A 12,632-nucleotide genomic window follows, 5' to 3' on the forward strand; every position below is an offset into this window, starting at 1 on the left:
ATCCATTTTAGAAGCTCAAGGAATGCCAGGGGCCTCTGCTGAGATCTTGTTTTCAAGGCATTGATTATCCTGTTTAAAAGATGAAAGAAGTGGCTTTGTGGGCCAGAGAGCAAGTGATTTCACTTAGCACCTTGGCCATATACAGACCTGGTTATATGCTAGGTGGGAGGGTTCACTGTTCAAAACTCAGTACCAGTTTTTTTTTTTTTTTTTTTTTTTTTTACAACTGCTTTAAACTGTGCTTCTCCTGCTCATGACAGAGAAAGGGCCATCTGGTTTGATGATTTTTTGGCTTGGAGGAGAGAACACGAAAGACAAGTATAAGCTTTAATACTCAAGAGACCTGATTCTCTGCTGAAGAGGAAATGAACTCCATATCCAGGAGAATTCTGCCAGGAAGGAGCCAAATAGACCATGCTCTCTGGAGGGTTCTCAGCGGTGCTGTGAACACCATTTTAACTCTCCTTTTGGTCGTTTCCAAGGTGAGACAGTGATGCATCGCTGGAGCAGGACAGCTCATCTCACCTTCTCTGGTGTCATCAGAGAGGGGATCTAGCAAGTTTCCATGCAAAGCAAGACAGGCTAGGAAGGCATGAACCATCTCACCTGCTCTGTGTGCCTGCCTGATTCTGGGAGAAGCTCCTGACTTTCTGCTTTGTTGTAAAGAGAACCAACTTTGAGATCAAACAGACCTCTACCAGAATCTCAACTCTGTCACTTGTTGTTGTTTAGTCAGTAAGTCGTGTCTGACTCTTTGTGGCTCCATGGACTGTACCTCTCCAGGCTTCTCTGTCCATGGGATGTTCCAGGCAAGAATACTGGAGTGGGTTGTCATTGTCCTTCTCCTGGGGATCTTCCTCACCCAGGGACCGAACCCACATCTCCTGCATTGGCAGGAGGATTCTTTACCACTGAGTCTCCAGGGAAGCCCCTGTCACTTATTAGCTTAGACAAACCATGTCTCTTCTCTGAGCCTTGTTTTCTTTCATTTAGGGGTAATAATAATAAACTAACCTCACAGAGCTGTCATAAGAATGAAATGAATTGGTGTCTGTGGCAGCATATGTACGACAGGGCTTCATGCAGAATCAGTACCTTGAGGGCCTGAGGGTTTGGAGCATAGAATTCCAGTCCTGGTGCTTCAGGGTGGTCCTGTGATGAGGATGTGGGGCCATGTGTTAATTAGAGCACTGCTTCTCAAATTTCAATGTGTATTCGTACCACTTGCAGATTTTGTGTAAATCCAGGTTCTGAGTTAGCAGGATTATGTCATCTGAGTGAGTTTCCAGGTAGTAATTTCAAGGCTGCTGGTTGCTGACATCACCTTTGGAGAATAAGGAATTCAAAGCATCAGCCTGATCTGTGTCTCCCTCCCCTGTCACCCACATAGAAGTGGCGTACTCTCTACTTTGAGTACGGAGAATGGGGGAAGTGGAGGATGAGGATGACGTAGTTGGCAGACAGAAGGGGAATCTAGGCAAATGAGGAAAGAAATCGTGGGGGAAAACATGGATTCGAGGTTTTCAACCTGAGTGGACTTCAAACTCACTTGGAGAGCTTTAACACTCTCCATTTTTAAGTCTCACCTCAGGAATCACCTATTTAAGAGATTGGGATGGGGCCAGTTATGACATATGAAAGCAGATAACTCTTCAGGTTATTCTTACGTGCAGCTTGGGTTGAAAACTGCTGGCCTAGAGAAAAGAGGCAACTTTCCCAGCTAGAAAGATTCAAGAAAGTATCTTTTCAAGATATGAGATCAGGTGTTTGATTTTTTTTTGGGGGGGGGGGAGGGGAGGTGCTAGTTTAAGAGGGAAGAGTTCATGAAAATGGTAGATAAGAGAAGGCAGTTGGTTGAAATCTTGAAAAACTGGGTCCACTTGATGAAGCCGTTACAAAACACTAAAATTCTGGGTCACCGACATGATAACTTAACTCTCTGAAGCATTTTGGGCCTTTGAACAATTTGTTTGTCTGTTGAGAAACCAACAGTAAATGGTAGACATGAAATCTATGCCATCTGGGGGGAAATGGAGGGTCTAGGGCTTCCCTGATGGCTCAGTGGGTAAAGAACCCGCCTGCAATGCAGGAGACACAGGAGATGCGGGTTTAATCCCTGGATCAGGAAGATCCCCTGGAGAAGGAAACAGCAACCCACTCCAGTATTTTTTTTTTTTCCCAGTTATTTTTATTAGTTGGAGGCTAATTACTTTACAATATTGTAGTGGTTTTTGCCATACATTGATATGAATCAGCCATGGATTTACATGTATTCCCCATCCCGATCCCTCTTCCCGCCTCCTTCCCCATCCCATCCCTCTGGGTCTTCCCAGCGCACCAGCCCTGAGCACTTGTGTTATGCATCCAACCTGGGCTGGCGATCTGTTTCACCCTTAATAGTATACTTGTTTCAATGCTATTCTCTCAGAACATCCCACCCTCGCCTTCTCCCACAGAGTCCAAAGTCTGTTCTGTACATCTGTGTCTCTTTTTCTGTTTTGCATATAGGGTTATCATTACCATCTTTTTAAATTCCATATATATGTGTTAGTATACTGTATTGGTCTTTATCTTTCTGGCTTACTTCACTCTGTATAATGGGCTCCAGTTTCATCCATCTCATTAGAACTGATTCAAATGAAATCTTTTTAATGGCTGAGTAATATTCCATTGTATATATGTACCATAGCTTTCTTATCCATTCGTCTGCTGATGGGCATCTAGGTTGCTTCCATGTCCTGGCTATTATAAACAGTGCTGTGATGAACATTGGGGTGCATGTGTCTCTTTCAAAAAAATATGGAATGCTTCACGAATTTGCATGTCATCCTTGCACAGGGGCCATGCTAATCTTCTCTGTATCATTCCAATTTTAGTATATGTGTTGCCGAAGTGAACACTCCAGTATTCTTGCCTGGGAAATCCCATGGATAGAGGAGCCTGGTGGGCTACAGTCCATGGGGTTGCAAAGAGTTGGACACAAATAAAGTGACTCAGCACGTTTCTTTCACAAACATCGTGGATTTGGTTGTTCTCTGTGCTTACAGAGGCTACTGAATTGGAGCACAAAAGTCACCTTGACTGCTAACCTTACCCAGGTCTCTAGCCAGTGGGTCTCCCTCCATCAGGAGGCCCTGAGCTCAGCACACACGCTCCAACACAATCTCACCCATGAGCTTCGTTAGTGTTGCTGAGTGAGTTTTGACTCTTGAAGCCCAGGTATAGGCTGCCTCCTTGTCACCAGCAGTCAGCTCAGAGTTGGCACTTGACCAGCCTTGCCACAAAGCTCAGCCCCTTCCCAGGATCTCAGTATGCCGAGTATCTGCAGATATTTTATGGAAGCTGCCTTATGTCTTGGGGTGGGGGCTGCATCAGGCACTGTGCCACATTTCCCTTGAACAGTCTTCATTAGGTATACATCTCCCCCTGAAAACCTGAACTCACAGCTAGTAAGGAGACTGTCCTCTATCACCAACCCCAGCCTCCTCCCAGCCTTTTATTCCTTTGGAGCAGAGCTCAGCTCCATGCTTGGTTGTCGATACCCGAGCATAGCAAACACAAGGTTCCCTAGAAACCCGGGCCCGCCCTCTTTAGGTATGTTGTAACCCGTTACCTGGATGTTGAGCAGCTTATTCCGATGGGTACAAAGCTGGGCACAGCTTCTGAAAGGAAGAAAAAAGCAGAGCAGGTGCAGATCACAGCCAGACAAGCTGCCTGTGACAAGCCTTTGCCTGAAGAGTCACAGAATCAGTGGTGGTTCTGCTTTGTGACTGCAGGCTGAAATCACAGGGGGAGTTCATAAAATGCTGATGACTGAGTCATACCCTGGGAGACTCTGATCTCGTTGGCCTGGGGTGTGACCTGGGTACTGGGATTCTTAGGATTTCCCCAAGTCATTCCTAGGGTGCAGCCAAGTTTGATACACTCTGTTCCATCCAAGCTGGTTAGTGCTAGAGAGGAAAAGGGCAGCCGTGGGCCTTTCCTTATAAGAGCGATTGCTTTGTCCTGATTGCTGACCCATTTAGTCTTGTCTTGAGTGTCTAATTCCTTCAAGTGAGCCCTCTTAGTGTCTACCATCAGAAAATATAAGCCTGCAAAGATTGAGAACCACTGGATAATTCTGTATCTTGGTGAGGTGAAGAGGCCATAAGTAGGAGGGCGGGAACTGGGGCTAGATTTTATTTTTGACTTTTATTGACTTTTATTTTTTATTTTATTATTGATTTTATTATTGTCTTTTATTGACTTATTATTGACTTTTATTAGTGATTTTATTTTTGACTTAGGATTGAGAGAAATACCAGTTCCTATATCAAACTACTATCCTCATTTGCAGGATGCTTTTCAAGCACAGAGTAAGGCAACTGGTGAAATACCAGGAAGCTCCTTTACTCTCCTTTTCATGATTCCTATTCCTGTGACCGAAGCTGTGACAGGAAAACAGTGTAACCACGACTTGAGAGCAAGGGGCAGCCTTGAAGGTGAGCAGGGGGGAAAAGCGACTGGAGAGGAAGTGGAAACAAAGGTGGTCGAAGGAGAAGGATGTTCACTCACCTTCTGCAACATACTGGTCCTTCGAGCATGCTTTGGGTAACGTAAAGATGCCCCCTTGGATGCACCCCATCCTTCTCAGGCGTGTGAGGAAACCTGACACTCTGTGTGTGTTTGTGTGGATGTGTGAGTGGGACAGAGACAGCTTTAGTGGAAAGTCATCCCCAAAGGTAGGAACAGATCAGGAGAACCTGGGATAACAGAGCTAGGCTTCATTCTTTCTGCAGCCACCTCTCTTAACAGCATAAGGTGATGGCAGATCACACACCTTGGTGAGCATCTGTTTCCTCTTTTATCCTTCCTTGGAGTCTCGGGGTTGGGATGTGATATTTATGAATGTACTTTGCAAACAGTAGACTGCTATCTAAGTGCAAGGTATCATTTAAAAAGTCAGCATTGCATCTCTGTGCTTTTTATAAGGATACTAGGAAAATGAGGAATATAGTATTACAAAGCCTCACGTGCATGGTTGAAGGGAGTGTTAGAAGAAAAGAAAGCAAAAACATTTTTTTCTGTGATTATAAAAGACATACATGTCATGGGGAGAAACTTAGATAATTGCAAAGACATAAAACCTGAAATTCCACTTCCCCAGCATACTGCTATTTGTCTTACAAGACAATTATGTGTGCCTATTTAAAATCCATCATAAAAAAAATAATAAAATAAAATCCATCATATTTTCAAATTCAAAAGCCTCTTAATTCAAAGCAATACATGTTTCTTATAGAAACAGAATAGGTAGGTTAAAAACCATCTATATTCTACCACTTAGAACCTCCTAATCTTCTAGAACTTTAAAGAACTATGTAATTATTTATACATTTTATATTTTTACCTTTATTTATTGTACAAGGAGTGTACACTTATTTTATAAAAATTAGATGAGCAAAAGGGAAACTGTAAATCACTTGAAACTCAAACCTCAAAACAACTGATCACAGTTTGTAGTATTTTTTATTACAGTCTGTAGACTTTCCAATATTCAAATATATGTGTATTTTTGAAAGTGTAAGAGGTACCCAAAATCTTTTGTAAATAAGAACTCATATTGCTAATTTTATAACCTGCTTTCCAAATGGAACAAGATACATGTCCTACAACTTCATTTTTAATGTCTGGGCAAAATTCCATTGCAAGGACACACTACTATTTATTTAACAGGTTGTCTGACAAACATTTAGATTGTGTGTGATTTTTCTTTTGCTTCTTAGAAACAACACTGTCATGACTATCCATTTACCACATATTTGTGCTTTTTTTGTAATTTAAATTTTAGGTTAAACTGGGCCAGTGTCTCTGCAGAATCCTAAGGCTTTTCAAAGAGAAAGATGTTGACTGCCTAGTATAGCACTTTTTATCATTTCCAACATTTTTGCTTTATACATATTAGATTGATAAATCTAAAATGATCTAAAGCCCTGTGAAATATTTAACCTGCCAATACTTTTTATTCCACTTCTCTCTTGATTTTATTTTTTCTGATTATTATGTCAGTTTCATGCTCACACAAGAAAATTTGTAGACCTCAGAAGCATGTGCATGGGGAAGAAAGGAAAAAGTCTCATATAATTGCCCTGTAAGAGAGCATTGTGTCTCTAGTTACTTCCATCCAAACCCTCACCACACATGACTTTACATGGTTTTTTTTCAAAACACTATTTGTAGACTTCTGATTAGGAAGATACTTTGATGGAACTTCTAAGTGTTGGCTGCTGTTCATGGAGATTTTAGCCCTGTTGAAACACTTAGAATTGTTTCTAGGAAGTACTAGAAAGAAATATGCACATGGGGGAGGCCGTGCTGAGATGTTGTATTGTTCTTCTCTATCTTAGACAGTACTATGTGGACAGATCCCTGAGGTTTCCTGCACTTGTGTAGGAAGAGGGCATCAGTGGCTTCACTTGGTTTAACAGTCACAGCCTTAGACGAGAAAAAAATGTAAAAGTCAAAATGCAAAAGACAGGCACATGTAGACCAAGAGAAGGAGAGATAAACAGCCCTTTGCTTCACTTGATCCACATTTGATGTTAGAAGGCTTCAGACAACAAGGACACAATTCTCAATCTAGGTAAGTAAGTTTACATTTCTGACTATAAAATGAGCCATATGCACATTAAAAAGACAAAAAGAAAAAAAAATGTATCATTTCACCATCAATCCCTTGTAAGATTTTGTGTTTCTTTCCAGTTTCTTGATGCACGCCTTTTAAGACTAGTTAAAACCCAACAGTTTACACTGGTTCTGTATTTCTGCTTCATAGTATAGCAAAGGCATCTGCCCATGTCCGTAGTTCTGGAGGATGATTTCTTCAAGTTCTGTTAGTAATTGTATTGCCTTGAGAGATGAAGAAGGAACATATATCAAAGACGTCTGTGAAGGGCAAGTGTGGTGATAAAGCAAAATAAAACTGTCTACTGTTCATGTATAGCTGCCAGTGAGAGTACATTTTCCTTCCTGGGTTACTAAGCTTTATCTTCCTGAGCAAGATAAAGTGGTTGTTGAATAGATAAGTAAGATACTGCCGCTCATAAGTGAGCCTCCGGTGTATTATAAATAAGTTCTGGGAAAACCTGTTCTTGCTCTGAAGAGACGGACCCAGGGGGACCTATCCACAAAGAGATGCTTTTATGGCAGGTGGGAGAGCAAACTCTCGGCAACCTCTTTGTACAGTGGGATTGGGTCTTGTGCGTGTGGTGTGTTCTGATAAACGTGTGGAGACCACGTACATCTTTCCTCCTCTTTGATTAAGTAACAAAAGTCAAGGTCCAGAAAAACTCAAACCATGTGTCCCCAGGGCATTGCCTCCTCCACCACCCACACCCACCCAGGAGCAAGGCATGGGGCAGGGGTACTGCCCCGGCCCCCGTGGTTCCTTCCAGGGAGTTTGGAAAACGTGCTGGTTCCTCTGAATGGAGATCATTCCCTCCATCTGTTCGCAGCCTGTACTGCACTGGATTTGTTACTGACCTTCACCAAACATCTTTATAATTAAAGTGCAAATGGGCCATAGCTGCCATGTGAACACTGCCCTCCTGACCTGCTTCTACCAGTTACAAGGCCACATGCAGTGCAGGGCAGAGATGGCTGTGTGGTCACCCGCTGAGAAGGCCAGGTGAGCGTCCTGGGCTAGTACTGATTATAACTGGGCTTTGATCTGCTCACACTCCCTGCCCCCACCCCTACCAAAGCTGCTGCCTTCTATTTCGTCAGTTAACAAATGTGAGGCATTTGCAATGGGCCAGACCCGTGCTAGGCCTGGGCAATAAAGAGAGGAACGAGCCATGAAGTTTGCCCTCTGCAAGCATGGGTGATGGTGGGTGGTGGGTAAGTAGAAAATGCCATAGAGGGGAGTTGACTGTTGAGGCGATTGATTTTTGAAGCATTTTTCCCAGGACTAGGATTAGGGTGAGGTGACTCAGACAAGGATGTGTACATGTAGGGTAGGAGCCTATCTTTAAAATAGCATTCTGTTCATCATGGACTTTTTTGTATTAATTTTGACTCCTTAAATTATTGCCTAAAAATCTTGATTACTGAATTTGTGGGTGCTCCTGTAAATTTTGCTCCTCAGGCAAAGACCTCACTAGCTTCACACTAGCTCTGGCCTGGAACTCAAACCAAACCTTGCCCTTGAGCTAATACATACCTCACATACAGAGGGTATAGATATATAAGCTGTGTTATCCTATTGTTTTGGATTAGGGGTATAGGTAGACTGGCTTAGCCACTAATTTGCTACATTACCCCAGGCAAGCTGCTTTTCTTCACTCAAGTTCAATGTCTCACCTGGAAAAATACTAAACTGGGAGAGTTATCTTTTTGACATGGACGAGAATGTCTTCTTTTGACAAACAGGTAAACGAGATCATTTCATCGTATGCTATGTGCCATAATGAGAGGGTGTGTGTGAGAGATGTTACCAAAGGGGGTCAGGAAAGTTCTCCTGTAAGTGATCTTGGATGGCCTCAACCTGCAGCATCTTGAAGTCAGGCTTCAGTTCCACATCCGGAGATTGAGGTCAGGTCGTGGCAGAGTACCGAATCCTAGCCACTAAACCACAGTCAGTGACAAGGCCCTAGCTCCTCAGTTTTGCATAAAACAATTCCCACAAAGATGGAAAGTAGTGAAGTAAGTTAAAGTACAGTACATGTGGTTGGACACTTGGCTGGGCTGAGAGAGTCCCGCCCTTGTGATAGTCTGAATCACTTTTATGGGGCATTTCTTCCAGGTTTCCTTTGGCCAGTCACTTAGATTTGCCTGGTTCTGAGTCTGTGTTTGGTTTCTCTCAGGATCCTCCCATGCGGGCATGCGTGCCTCTCAGCCAAGCTGGATCCTAGTGCAGAGGCCTACGGGAAGTCACATCACTTACTGCGAGGTGACGCCCCCTTCCGACTGACCTCTGAGGGGCCTTTCAGGGCATGTGTAATCAGGGAGGCCTCCTTAACTTCAAGGGTGAGGAGTATGTGGTCTTTTATCTCTTACCTGGGCATGGTCCAGCCTCTTCCATCATCCTGCTTTTATGGAGTTTCTGTCCACAGGGGAGAAGCTGTTGAGCCTGTGGCCCATCTATCTCCTGCCTCAAAGGGAGATGGTATTTGAGCTGAAATATCCATGCCAAGTGGACACCATGGCTTGCAATCTTCTGTTTTTTAATAGCAGATCTTTCAATGAGCCCTCAGTTGGCTCCTGTTATAACATGTAAAACTGTTAGGTGTCTTAATTCATTTCTCTCAACAATGCTGTGAGGTTAGTACTCTTGTTGTATTTTTTTTTTAATTTTAAAAATTTTTTTCATTTATTTTTATTAGTTGGAGGCTAATTACTTTACAATATTGTAGTGGTTTTTGCCATACATTGACATGAATCAGCCATGGATTTACATGTGTTCCCCATCCTGAACCCCTCTCCCACCTCCCTCTCCATCCCATCCCTCTGGGTCATCCCAGTGCACCAGCCCTGAGCACTTGTCTCATGCATCCAACCTGGGCTGGGGATCTGTTTCATACTTGATAATATATATGTTTCAATGCTATTCTCTCAGATCATCCCACCCTCGCCTTCTCCCATAGAGTCCAAAAGTCTGTTCTGTACATCTGTCTCTTTTTCTGTCTTGCATGTAGGGTTATCGTTACCATCTTTCTAAATTCCATATATATGTGTTAGTATGCTGTAATGCTCTTTATCTTTCTGGCTTACTTCACTCTGTATAATGAGCTCCAGTTTCATCCATCTCATTAGAACTGATTCAAATGAATTCTTTTTAATGGCTGAGTAATATTCCATGGTGTATATGTACCACAGCTTTCTTATCCATTTTCTGCTGATGGGCATCTAGGTTGCTTCTGTGTCCTGGCTATTATAAACAGTGCTGTGATGAACATTGGGGTACACGTGTCTCTTTCAGTTCTGGTTTCCTTGGTGTGTATGCCCAGGAGTGGGATTGCTGGGTCATATGCTAGTTCTATTTCCAGTTTTTTAAGGAATCTCCACACTGTTCTCCATAGTGGCTGTACTAGTTTGCATTCCCACCAACAGTGTAAGAGGGTTCCCTTTTCTCCACACCCTCTCCAGCATTTATTGCTTGTAGACTTTTGGATAGCAGCATTCTGACTGGCGTGTAATGGTACCTCATTGTGGTTTTGATTTGCATTTCTCTGATAATGAGTGATGTTGAGCATATTTTCAAGTGTTTGTTAGCCATCTGTATGTCTTCTTTGGAGAAATATCTGTTTAGATCTTTGGTCCATTTTTTGATTGGGTCATTTATTTTTCTGGAATTGAGCTGTAGGTGTTGCTTGTATATTTTTGAGATTAATCCTTTGTTGCTTCGTTTGCTATTATTTTCTCTCATTCTGAAGGCTGTCTTTCTTTCTTTCTTTTTTTTTTTAATATATTGGTAAGGTTCAGTTCAGTTCAGTGTCTCAGTTGTGTCGGACTCTTGCGACCCCTAGCACGCCAGGCCTCTCTGTCCATCACCAACTCCCGGAATTTACCCAAACTCATGTCCATTGAGTCGGTGATGCCATCCAACCATCTCATTCTCTGTCGTCCCCTTCTCCTCCTGCCTTCAATCTTTCCCAGCATCTGGGTCTTTTCAAATGAGTCAGCTCTTCGCATCAGGTGGCCAAAGTATTGGAGTTTCAGCTTCAACATCAGTCCTTCCAATGAACATTCAGGACTGATTTCCTTTAGGATGGTAAGGAGACAAGCACAAAGAACTCAGGAAGAAGGTTAGCTAGCAAGAGAATGTGCATATGGGCCCTGGGATTTCAAGCTTGCCCTGTCCATGATTACTTAATGAGGGCAGAAGTAGATAGGGCCATTTTTCATCCTTTTCCTCCTCTACCAACACTCAGTAAATTCGAAGTAGATTATATGTAAATTACAAACTTTTAAAATAGTCCATTTTGGGGGTAATGGGACTGTTGTGTATCTTAATTATGCTGGTGGTTGGAAGTCTGTGTGAATTAATCAAAACTGCCAGAACTCTGCACTAAGATGGGTGATTTTTACTGTGGGGAAATTATATTTTAATTTTAAAAACTCCCCCCACTTCCCCCCGCCGCCCCCCATATCCCGGCTACAGGAGAGGGACCTGGAGGTGTCCCCTGCCCCGAACTTGTGCGGCGAGGGTGAGGGAAGAGCCTCGAGGGGAGGCGGGCCCAGGTGAGGGAAGGGAGTTGGCCCGGGTGGGTCGGCGGGAAGCCGGGAAGGGGAGAAAACAGGCACAGCTGGGCGCGCGCCGGGAGGGACGGGAAGGGCCGGTGGACCGCGGGGCGAACCCGGGGAGGGCGGGGGGATGCCGGGAGAGAGGGAGGGACCTGCGGGCGGGAGGGCGAGAGGCACGGGCGAGGGAGGAGGGCCAGGCGTGCGCTGCGGAGCCAGCCAGGGGCGGCGAGGCGGAGACAGGCCACCGGCCGCCGAGGGTGCCCGCCCAGGCGACCCGCCCTCACAGCCGCGGTGCGGACGGACGAACGGTCGGCGCTGCGTGCAGGAGGCGCCCGGCCATGTTCAGCCGGAGCTCCCGGAAAAGACTCTCCAGCCGATCGGTGAGTGTCCCCCGCCCGAGCGGGGCCAATCTCCGGGTGTCCCGTCCCGCCGCGAGCGCCCCTGTGCAGGCGCCCTCCGCCCCGCGGCCGCGCACCTGTGGCCCCAGGTAAGCCGGCCCCGCGAGCGGGGGTGCGGCCCGGGCGCGCGGGAGCGCTGTAGGGGCTGGAGGCGTTAAGTCCGGATCCCCAATCCTGGGAAGAGCCGGGCTGGGAACCGTGACCCTGAATGTCACAGTCCGGGGGCGCCCAGGGAAGCCCCCCCCTTTGCCCCTGCCCTTCAGGCAGGTCGGAATCCCCGTACCCAAGCCCTAGCGTCCAGCCTTTTGGATCTCTAGCCGCGAACCTGACTTTGGGGCGGTTTGGGCGGGTGTCCCGTGCTGCTCCCTTCCCGGGAGCATCAGCCTGGTTCAAGGGGAGCACGCAGTGGCCGCCTCTTGGGGACTCCGGGGAGCGGAAAGGTCTTGCTTTTGTTTCTTAGAAACCCGTGACCAAGGTGTCTGGGGGAGACAAAGCCCCAGCCAGGGCCATTTCTTCGTGCCTTGGTGCCCACGCCAGAGGCAGCCCGAACTGGGTCCGCACAGCCCTTCCCAAGCGGGAGACCACCCCTGGGGCCCTGCAGCGCCTGCCCCAAATCTCCCAACGCGGAGAGGAGCTTTGAAGTAGAATCAGAGGAGATGGGGTGAGAAAGGCAGGCCGTCCTGCCTGGGACACAAGTGGGCTCGGAGGAAGCCCGGTGGTGGAAACATGCTTGTGTTGTCTTTTTGTTTTGAAGTTGACCGGACTGGGGCGGATCGAGAGAGGCCAGCCATGTAACGCCTGTGGTGACCAGTGCCCGGGGTTTGCCTTGCATAAATGGAGGTAGGACCCCTTAGGTAGGATTCCTGCAGACAGCACCTCTGCAGGGGGAAGCGACACAGATAAACCCACACATGTGTATATATGCACACACGTGCATTTTTCGCCTTTTAAATGCACTTGAAGTCACATGGAAAGAATGCAAAGGCTGTTCCTTTAAGAGAGGGACTACAT

General features: G+C 45.6%; 1 protein-coding gene and 1 non-coding gene across 2 annotated transcripts in view; one reads left to right on the forward strand and one right to left on the reverse strand.

Annotated features, from left to right (window-relative positions):
* Positions 1–2,793: 2,793 nt before the first annotated feature.
* Positions 2,794–2,900, reverse strand: LOC136167987 (U6 spliceosomal RNA). The gene has a single exon (XR_010663155.1). It is a non-coding gene; the product is annotated as a U6 spliceosomal RNA (small nuclear RNA).
* An 8,614-nt stretch (positions 2,901–11,514) lies between these two features.
* PRICKLE2 (prickle planar cell polarity protein 2) overlaps positions 11,515–12,632 on the forward strand; it is a 337,233-nt gene continuing 336,115 nt past the window's right edge. The window contains exons 1-2 of the mRNA XM_065933346.1: positions 11,515–11,603; positions 12,376–12,461. Coding sequence (XP_065789418.1) covers positions 11,562–11,603; positions 12,376–12,461 — 128 coding nt within the window. The 5' untranslated portion in view covers positions 11,515–11,561. The remainder of the gene's footprint in view (positions 11,604–12,375; positions 12,462–12,632) is intronic.

The sequence above is a fragment of the Muntiacus reevesi genome, chromosome 4, assembly GCF_963930625.1.
Source record: "Muntiacus reevesi chromosome 4, mMunRee1.1, whole genome shotgun sequence".
Classification (NCBI taxonomy): domain Eukaryota; kingdom Metazoa; phylum Chordata; class Mammalia; order Artiodactyla; family Cervidae; genus Muntiacus; species Muntiacus reevesi.